This window comes from Nanorana parkeri, unplaced genomic scaffold, assembly GCF_000935625.1.
Source record: "Nanorana parkeri isolate BGI_ZX_2015 unplaced genomic scaffold, ASM93562v1 scaffold2005, whole genome shotgun sequence".
In the NCBI taxonomy this organism is placed as follows: domain Eukaryota; kingdom Metazoa; phylum Chordata; class Amphibia; order Anura; family Dicroglossidae; genus Nanorana; species Nanorana parkeri.
In genome coordinates this window covers 12783-23547 of record NW_017308273.1, presented here as the reverse complement: position 1 = coordinate 23547, position 10765 = coordinate 12783, and the positions used below count along the sequence as shown (strand labels likewise).

Sequence of the window (10765 nt, the reverse complement as noted above, 5' to 3'; positions counted from 1 at the left end):
CTCCCCACTTCCAGGTGCATTGTAATATATCCCCCCCACTTCCAGGTGCATTGTAATATATCCCCCCCACTTCCAGGTGTCATTGTAACTAGATAATCAATATTATTCACTTCACCTGACAGTGGTCACAATGTAATGGCTGATCGGTGTACATGGAACAGCCAGGCAGTTGACCTCTCCAGGATCTACCAAAAACTGAAATATCAGTAGTGGGCGGACTGACCCTTAAAAAATGTCACACTTACTCATTGCCGATGTTTATCTCTAAGGCATCCAGATCCCGAAATATTTCACTGAATCGTTTGCGGCCTTCCGAGGATCCGCTGTGCGCATTGACATCTACAAGAGAAAGATCGCAGTCTAGTTATAACAGGTGGATTATGGTAGTCGCTCCCTACTCTCCCGAGATACTACAGCAGACGGCCATTTGTTTCTGGATTCAAGAAACACTTTGTAGGGATCTGCTCATTTTGCAGATATTGTATATTTTTGTTATCTGCAGGGAGGAGTTCGGTTGCCACCAGCCTAAAGGTCCCCACACACCTTACAATAATCGTACGATAATGGCGGGAAATCCTGCGATCGTACGATGATCGTAAGGTGTGTGGAAGCCGTGCGACCTCTACTACTGTAAGGTCGCATGACTTTAAACTTACGGACATGTTCGAAAACCCGCCGAGCATCGTACGATGTTCGGCGGGTTTGTGGCATGTCCGTACGATAACAGCCGCACGGGCCGGTGTGCGCAAGCGCACACTGCCCGTTCGGCATTGCGGTCATCGGAAGCCCGCCCCTCAGGGGGCGTGGCTTGCGATCATTGCAAGTACGATCTGCCTATGCAACATAGGCAGATCGTACGTTTTTCAGGGAATGCAAAACAGCAAAACGGCATAGGAATGCATAGCTAGATTCCTATTGGCTATTTCACTTTGCATTAGCCAATAGCAAACTAGCTATTGCACCCGCCCACTGCTGCTGTCAACCACTAGAAGAGGACTTGATGGAGAACTTCAGGTCCCCCTCTGCTGATTGATAGCAGCAGTGGGCGGGTGCAATAGCTAGTTTGCTATTGGCTAGTGCAGAGTGAAATAGCCAATAGGAATCTAGCTAAGCATTCCTATGCTGGTTTTTTATTATTATTGGCTGTCAGAATACTAAAAAAAACAACCTGCAGATAGCAAAGAAGCTATTGCTTCCTGTGTTATCTGCAATCATTTCAGGGGGGTGCTCACTCCCAGCCCCCCCCCCCCCTCTGCGGATGGGGGGAGAGGGCATCTCTCTGAAATGAGAGGGACAAACGTACTATGGGGAAAAGCCCTGACCCCATAGTTCTCCTTTAATATGTTAAAGCCAAACTGAACTTCCAGCGAAATACGTTCGGGGTGCATCCAAACAAAAGGTGTTCAATGCCTTACAATTCATTTTCTTTCTAAAGCAGACACAGCCCGGGAAGGAAAGTCTGTCCCTTGCTCTCTGCGGGGAAGCAGTCGTAGTGACGCCGGCAGAGAGAGGAGGGGACAGTCACCCGGCGGGATAAGGTATGGCTCAGAAACCTAAATCTTATTTTATTCTATTGTGGTTCACATCAGCTTTCCACCCATTGCAGCTAATATAAATATGACCGTAGACATGCGTATCATCTGCAGAGAATTCTCTTCTTAGGTCTTCTCCGTCTATAATTGGGTCGTAGAGATTCTCCTCTGGTCCGGATATTGTTCAGCGGGGTGGAAGACGCATCTGATTGAGGGCTGCAAGGGTTCCTTTATATGGGAACCCAACACTAGCCACCAGGCTTGACCTCTCAGAGTATCAGGATACAGGGGGTGCTGCTACTCCACAGGGACAACGGGCAAGGCACGGGTTCCCCTCCAGCCTGGTAGAACCCCTGGTGCCCGGGTTGTAGGTGCGCATGCGCGGGTCGAGCGGCGGACGCGCGTGCGCAGTACTCAGGTTCCGCGCGCAGTTCCGGAAGCCCGCGCGTAGCGTGCCTGCGCCATTCAGGCTAGCAGGTGTGGGCCTCGCTGGGGGAGGTTCCCGGCACACACCTTCCATCACTCTCGCCTGCCATTGGTTCCCGGGGAGGGAAGCCTCCTGGTTGCTCGGTGACCAGGGGGCGGTCTTACATCCCCTGGCTATAAAAACCTGGCCAGAGCTCTGGCTTGTTGCTGAGTTATTCCACCCTATGGTGTGATCACCAGTGCCCTGCGCCTTGCCCGTTGTCCCCGTGGCAACACCCCCCTGTATCCTGACACAGAGATGGTCATTCCATTACCATCTGCAAACCTGTTGCAGATCGGGCCCCTGACCACAGGAGAAGTCTTGGGCAAGGGGCCAAACATGACTGGAAACCTATAAAAGCGAAGGATAAAGGTCCTCAGAATGACTGAGAAGAACCCCCGAGGCCTCCATAGCGCCTGGTGATAGGGTTGCCACCCGTCCAGGATTCACCCGGACAGTTCGGGTTTTGAATGCTGGGTCCGGGTTTCATGGCAGCAGAAACCCGGACACAAGATGTCAGGCAGACAGGGGCAACCAAAATTAAGATTGGGGCTACTGGCCCCCCACTGAAAATAGTCTCAACGTTGATATATACACATGAATGGGCGGCGCTATTTACGTATGAAGAAGCCGCGACTCAATCTCCCCCAAAAATCTCCGTGCGTCGAAACTGGTCAATAATATAGAAAGAGGAACGCAGGTCTGACGTTGCCCGTCCTGTGCGCACATGACAGGCCGCGCTAGATTTGTTTTCCTGTCCCGGCTGTAGACTGGCAGACGTCTCCGAGGGATAAGACACCCACACATCTCCGCTGAGATATTATGTGATTGTGGGTAATCCCCGGCCTGCAATATATAGCTCCTTCCCCTTTTTCTCCTCTAAATATACCTAACACACCGATACCGCCCTGAAAGTGAAGAAAAAATATATATTTCCAGCTTTAATATTAATATTATTATAATCATAAAATAATAGAATTATAATAATAATAATTTATTTATATTGCTTAACCATTTCAGTCTTCAGACCTTTATACCCTTTTTGCAATTTTGTACATTTCAACCATGGGCCTGTTAATTCGGCGGTAACTTTGCTATTACTTAAAGGAGAACTATGGGGGTTAAGGCTTTTCCCCATAGTTCTCCTCAGGGTAACGGGAGGACACAAACTAGCGTCCCCCCGTCACCCTAAGCTCAGTATATAGGGAGCTCCAGCTCCCTATATACTGAGACGCCGCAGCTGAAGCGGATCACGACAATTGTGCCGGGATCCGCCCAGCTGCGTGAGTGACAGCTGGCTCTGCCTATCTAGAGGCAGAGCCAGCTGTACCCGCCCCCTCCCCCGTCCGTTCCGCGAGTCAGTGCTGGCGGATCGGAGCGGGGAGGGGGGAATCCAGCCCCTCCCCCGTCACGGCAGAGAGCCTTGACAGGATCGAGAGGTGAGCGAACGCCGGTATGTGTTCCCTCACCTCCCGATCTACTGAGCCGACCTGTGACAGTCTCATTGTCACAGGTCGGCTAGAACTATGAGGTGAGTGAAAAGCCCCTCCCCCTCATAGTTCTCCTTTAAGATAACAACTTAATATTATTATTATACAGGATTTATATAGCGCAGCACTTAATACATTGTACGTTGTTTTTATGAGGACAAACTATCTTTTGGCAGTATTGTCTCGCAGAAATTATTTTATTTCATATGCAATCTATAGACAAAAATATCTAGAATAAAAACAAAAAACAAAAACAATTAGGTTTTTTTTCTCTATTCCGACCGACATTCGCATGAAAATAAGCAGCGTTACCGGGAATAAAAATGATGCATTTCATTCTATAATTTATCTTGTTTAAAATAAGAATATAAATTATGTTTCTGGTACAAAGCACGGGAAGGTTGTTTGCAAATTTAAAAAAAAGGGGCTTTTTTTCGTACAATTGTACGTTTTTTGGGGGGAAAAATACGACAAAAGTAGAAATAAACTAAAAATGAGTAGAAATAAAATAGAGAAGGGGAGGAAGGAGTTAATTAAGGTTGATTAGGGTTAAGTAAAACCTGCCATATAGTGCTCAAATGTTGTCTGACTGAATTAAAGGAGAACTATGAGGAGAGTGATTTTCACTCACCTCATAGTTCGAGCCGAGGTGTTAAGGCGGCCATACACTTTACAACCATCGCAAGACCTTAGTCTTGCGATGGTTGTAAAGTAATTAAAAAAACGTACGATCTGCCCATCTTGGACAGGCAGATCGTACTCTCTATCATCGCAAGCCGCGCCCCTCTGAGGGGCGGGCTTCCGATGACTGCAATGCTGAACGGGCAGTGTGTACGTGCGCACACTGGCCCGTTCGGCATTTGTCTCCCGAGCACCGTTCCAACCAGCCGAGAATCGTACGATTTGCGGCTGGTTTTCTAGCGTGCTCCTTAGACAAAAGACGTGCGACCGTACAGTAGAAACGGTCGCACGTCTCCGTTCACACTGCTTGATTCTCGTACGTTCGCGGCATTTCCCGCCATTCTCGTACGAGAATCGAGCAGTGTATGGGCACCTTTACAATGAAACTGTCACAGGTCGGCTCAATAGATCGGGAAGTGAGTGAACACATACCGGCGCTCGCTCACTTCTCGATCATCTCCCTGCAGAGAGCCGAGACTGTCACTCACGGATCCCTGCAGGGATTCCCCCCTCCGATCCTCCAGCGCTGACTGGCGGAACGGACGGGGGAGGGGGCGGGTACAGCTGGCTCTGCTTCTAGATAGGCAGAGCCAGCTGTCAGTCACGCAGCTGGGCGGATCCAGACAGTAATGTGGGGATCCGTCCCGGCTGCGGCGTCTCTCAGTATACGGCGAGCAGCAGCTCCCTATATACTGAGCCTAGGGTGACGGGAGGACGCTAGTTTGTGTCCTCCCGTGACCCTGAGGAGAACTATGGGGAAAACATTGACCCCATAGTTCTCCTTTAACAGAAAGTGTTTTTTTACTTTTGCTGATGTCATGTACAATGTCACACTTTATGATCTACATATGAATAACAATAGTACAATGAAACGATAAATTGTTACATTGTATTTACTGAATGACACGGGAAGACTTTCTGCAAGTGTCGTATTACACTGGCTGAGCCTTGGCAGCCGCTCCTGCTGTGTACAGCAATACATGAAAATGCCCGAGCTGCCATTCTGACAGCCGGGAACTTCTGGTATTAACGACGGTGGGAGCGACAGTAGGGGGAGAGGAGCGGGACATAGTAGGTATGTCTTAGAGACTTTTGTAGGGCGTATCTCCTATGTCTGAGGTCCTCAGGTGATGGAACATTCTGTATTATTAACATTTCCTCTTTACAAAAAAAATAATACTAATGTGTTTTTATTCCTTTTTGTATCTCGGCATTACTGATCTCCTCCAGCCTCTTGCAGGCGCTTCCTAGCTACATGCACTACTCCCCTCAGCATTGGCTGCACATTGTAGCTCTGGGCGGGAATTGATGAGCCATACCCGGCCAATGTGTTTTGGTGGCTGCAAGTCTCCCCCAGGGTTGCATGAACCACTAAGGGAACCCGTCACTGTAGATCCATCACCATCAGATTAGAACCCCTATCAGGTTTTTATTGCTGGTTGGGTCCATACTGGGTGGAGTCACTCCCCTCTATCGCTCCTGGTGACCGTTGTCACCAAGGCAGAACGTGACAGGAAATATAAAGATGTTGTCACCAGGACAGGAAGTGAGATGAGAACATTTGTCCCAGTGACCACTAGAACTGTCCCCCGTGCAGGAAGTGGCGTTGACGGCCACATCCTGAGTAGAAAAGCCAGCATGCTGCCAGAATGCTGCGGAGCGCAAGCCTTGCTGTCTGTGGGGAAGCAGCGGTCACTCTGCAAAGGTATGGCACGGCCCCTGCTGAGTCAGAGCCAGAGCTAACCAATCAGCAGGAAGAAGGAGCTTTGCTGATTCCGGTGCTATAGGCCTGACTTAGTAGGGTGTGCGTCGGACCTTTGCAGAGAGACCACTGTTTCCCCACAGAGAAGCCTGGCAGGCCCCTCCCACTGAGTCAGACATATAGCTCTGCAATAAGAAAACGCTTAGTGCTGATTGGTGAGCTCTGACTGAGCATGTCAGACCTGTGCGTAGAGACCACTGCTTCCCTGCAGACAGTGAGGGCCACACTCTGCAGCGGCATGGATATTGACTTCCTGTCTGGGGAGTCCCGGGACTTACCGACAACTGTGCCAATTGTGGGGCATCGCGTGTCTGTACGGGTGACGTGTGTGCGGAGAGACAAACACCCGGCAACCAGCTTTGTTACATGGGAAGCAGGATGTGGTTATAAGATCTCACGTAGCTCTGTCCCTGCACAACGCTCTGCAAGCTGAGTATATACCGTATACTCCTACTGCTACCCCCAGCAGAGTATATACCATGTGTAATACCAGCCTGTATATACCGTATACTCCTACTACTACCCCCAGCAGAGTATATACCACTGCTCTGTGTGTAACACCAGCCTGTATATACCGTATACTCCTACTACTACCCCCAGCAGAGTATATACCACTGCTTCGTGTATAATACCAGCCTGTATATCCGTATACTCCTACTACTGCCCCCAGCAGAGTATATACCACTGCTTCGTGTGTAACACCAGCCTGTATATACCGTATACTCCTACTACTACCCCCAGCAGCAACACGCCGACATTTGTTGACTATTGGTTGAGCCGCATAGCGTCATTGGTTGACTGGTCATTAGTTGCTAGGATGCAGATGGACAACCATAGCAACCTATGGTGCTGTGGGGCATCCAGCATCTTACCAACCAGTAACCACACAGCGTATTATAGACACTGATGGTTGTCACAGCATCGTCGGTTGTAATGGTGCACACTCCGGTATCCTAGCAACCAATGGCTCTGTGTGACCCAGCTGCTAGCATCCTAGCAACTAATGTCGCAGTGCGGGTTGCTAGGACAAACCGCATTTGGATTTGCTTCGCTTGGACATTCACCAAACCTAGATTTCAGGGTGGATTCGGTGAAAGTCTAAGCCATCCAAACCCAGGCCGGTTCACTCATTAATAGAACATCTGTCATGATTGTGTTGGTGTCCATCTGAGATTTCCACCAATCCCCATCCCAGTGACACCCATTGAACTCTGTAAAACGCCGCCACGCACATTCATTGTGACTATACACTGTCTGTCCTAACAAAGTGTTAAAGATTTTGGAAGGCTCGGGTGCTACATTGTATGTCAATGGACGTTTCAACCAATCTGTCCCCCAACTGCACATTACAAGCGATGCTGAGCAATAAAAGCCGCCTACAGAGTCCAATATATAAACCTGCTACAAAGAAACAACTACGAGAAACGTAACAAACGTCATAGAAATCTGTATTCCTATGATGGATTTCCAGAAGTTCTATCCCGCTCCTAATAAGGCCTCATTCACACGAGAATCGGCCGGCACGTACAGATCCGTGTTGCGCGCGGGGCCGTATCGGGCAGCTCCCGGGAAGGACAGGCGCTGCGTGTGATTAGTACGCAGCCCCCTGTCCTTCTCTATGGGACTACGCGGCCGTACGCTCACCTGCCCTGCACGTCCATGCGGGTGTCCATACTCGTACGCTGACATGATGGATCCTGCCTGCGTCTGAGCTGGGACACCCACACCCTTATGGACCTGCACTTGAGGTGGGCATATGGCCGCGTACTCCCATAGAGAAGAATGAGGGCTGCGTATTAATCACACGCAACACCTGTCCTTCCCGGGAGCTGCCCAATACGGCCGCGCACGCAGCACGGATCTGTACCTGCCGGCCGATTCTCGTGTGAATGAGACCTTACCAGATCCATCTACAAGTTTGTAAACTCACTTATTGCGGATGTCAATGGGATGGACTTCCTCAATGTCTGAACAATGTAACATTGTCATTGCTTGCTGGAAGCAATGCATGATGGGATATGTGGTCTTGAGAAATGGAGATTGCATCACATCAAGCGGCAGGGAAGGAGACGCAAAGCACTCTGGGAGTCCAGGAAGATGTGCAGACAGAAGGCAGGTTAGGAGGGCCCTGGCCATAAGAGCTTACATAGACCCCCCTGTCAGGTCTTTATTGCTGTCTGTGTCCCCATTAGGGTGATTCACCGCTCTCATGTTTGTCTTGGTGAATGTTATCAGTGAGAGAAAATCCCAAATTTGGGTTGTCACCAGAACAGGAATAGATGGGGAATCTTCCATTGAGGACACTAGTTCCAGTGACCCTGGTGACAAGGAGGGATTTCCCGCTCTTTGGAGGGATTTCCTTCCACTTCCTGTTGTGGCTATTGGACAGGAAGTGAAGGGAAATCTACCCAATGGGATACAGGGGTTAAAACCCTTCCTTACTCTATTCAAAAAAGAAAAAAAAGTTTTTGTCTTTGGTTTTACTTTAACAAGTTCTTGACGTGGAGAAAATATATAGGTCAGGTCATCCTTGCTTCACTGGCTGCATACTTGTTCCTTGTTTGGGAATAAGTAATAAAGCTTGATAAAGCCTAGAAGCCTATGGCGGCTCCCATCTTGGCTATGGTGGCTCCCATCTTGGCTGTGATGGCTGCCATCATGGCTATAGTGGCTCCCATTTTGGCTATGGTGGCTGCCATCTTGGCTGTAATGGCTGACATCATGGTTATAGTGGCTCCCATCTTGGCTATGGCGGCTCCCATCTTGGCTATGGCGGCTCCCATCTTGGCTATGGCGACTCCCATATTGGCTATGGCGGCTCCCATCTTAGCTATGGCGGCTGCCACCTTGCCTATGGTGGCTGCCACCTTGAAAAGTTATCTTTAAATAAGATACCAGAAAAGAGGACATGAGTTGGCGGTCCCCATATACAGGCAATACAGGGGTGTCTTTGGAGAGAATTCCTTTTACTTCCTGTACTGTATACAAAACAGGAAGTAAAAGGTTCTTGTAATGGTCATCATTAGGGTCATAGAGGTTCTTGTAATGGGTATCACTGGGGCTATAGAGGTTCTTGTTATGGGCATCACTGAGGTCATAGAGGTTCCTCTAATGGGCATCACTGGGGTCATAGAGGTTCTTGTTATGGGCATCACTGGGGTCATAGAGGTTCCTCTAATGAGCATTGCTGAGGTCATAGAGGTTCTTGTTATGGGCATCACTGTGGTCATAGAGGTTCTTGTTATGGGCATCACTGAGGTCATAGAGGTTCTTGTAATGGGCATCACTGGGGTTATAGAGGTTCTTGTAATGGGCATCACTGGGGTCATAGAGGTTCTTGTTATGGGCATCACTGAGGTCATAGAGGTTCCTCTAATGGGCATCGCTGAGGTCATAGAGGTTCTTTTACTGGGCATCACTGGGGTCATAGAGGTTCTTTTACTGGGCATCACTGGGGTCATAGAGGTTCTTGTTATGGGCATCACTGGGGTCATAGAGGTTCTTTTTATGGGCATCACTGGGATCATAGAGGTTGTTGTAATGGGCATCACCTGGGGTCATAGAGATTCTAGTAATGGGCATTATCGGGGTCATAGAGATTCTAGTAATGGGCATTATCGGGGTCATAGAGGTTCTTGTAATGGACATCACTGGGGTCATAGAGATTCTAGTAATGGGCATCATCGGGGTCATAGAGGTTCTTGTAATGGGCATCATCGTCACTGGGGTCATAGAGATTCTAGTAATGGGCATCATCGGGGTCATAGAGGTTCTTGTAATGGGCATCATCGGGGTCATAGAGGTTCTTGTAATGGGCATCACTGGGGTTCTATTGGTTCTTATAATGGGCATAACTTGGGTTGTAGACGTTCTTATAATGGGGATCACTGGGGTCATAGAGGTTCTTGTAATGGGCATCACTGGGGTTATAGAGGTTCTTGTAATGGGCATCACTGGGGTTATAGAGGTTCTTGTAAGGGGCATCACTGAGGTCATAGTGGCTGCTGTAATGGGCATCACTTCCGGTCGAATGTAACATTTGTAAAATACCACCTTATGGCCACTAGATGGTGCTGAGAAGCACAGGAAATGAGCACTTCTTTCTTAGGCTCCTCAGCTCCATCTAGTGGCCAAATGGAGGCATTTTACAAATATTACATTCGACCCGCACAGACCAATATACTGAGAACATTCATTTTTGCCTCCGTTGGCACAGAAGGAACGCCTGCAGAGGCTCGCAGGACGAATGGCTCTGTGCACGGTTTCTGTACAGACTGAAGGAAGGGCACAGACGCCTTTTGTATGTAGACAATGTTTGCTCATCCCGGAGTTCGGTTATAACCTCGGAGTCTGCTGCGTGTCATGTCACACGTATGACCTACATATGCAGCACCTGTGTGATCTGCACATGGGTGTGGGGACGGCTGTACAGACCAGAGTGACACACAAGGGTGACATAACGATGAAGAATAAAGAGGAAACAATTGTAGCGAGCAAGAACCATGAGATACAATGACACGGAGACAGTGATGGGGGACACGGAGCAACGACACGGGGCCAGGTAACCCCGGCTTCTTACCCCCTCCTCGGCCCGTCGCCATCTTCCCCAGGCCCGGCTGGCGTGGCCGCCCCTATCGATTGCAGAACCCGGGTTCAGTGATCGAGTGACAAACAGCCGCAGCTTCCTGACAGCAGACATCACATCAGGAAGTGCACAGTGAGAGTGCTGAGCGCTGCAATCACTCTGATGAGACTGTATGGCTCACGCCGGGGGCAGGGCTGTGCTCGCTGCTTCTGTGCACTTCCTAAATTTGCCAGACGCTGCACGCTTGCA

General features: G+C 49.3%; 1 protein-coding gene across 1 annotated transcript in view; it reads right to left on the bottom strand.

The window, feature by feature from the left end:
• The window catches only part of GMIP (GEM interacting protein), a 68658-nt gene that overhangs the window by 53348 nt on the left and 4545 nt on the right, over window positions 1-10765 (bottom strand). The window contains exon 2 of the mRNA XM_018572338.1: window positions 246-339. Coding sequence (XP_018427840.1) covers window positions 246-339 — 94 coding nt within the window. The remainder of the gene's footprint in view (window positions 1-245; window positions 340-10765) is intronic.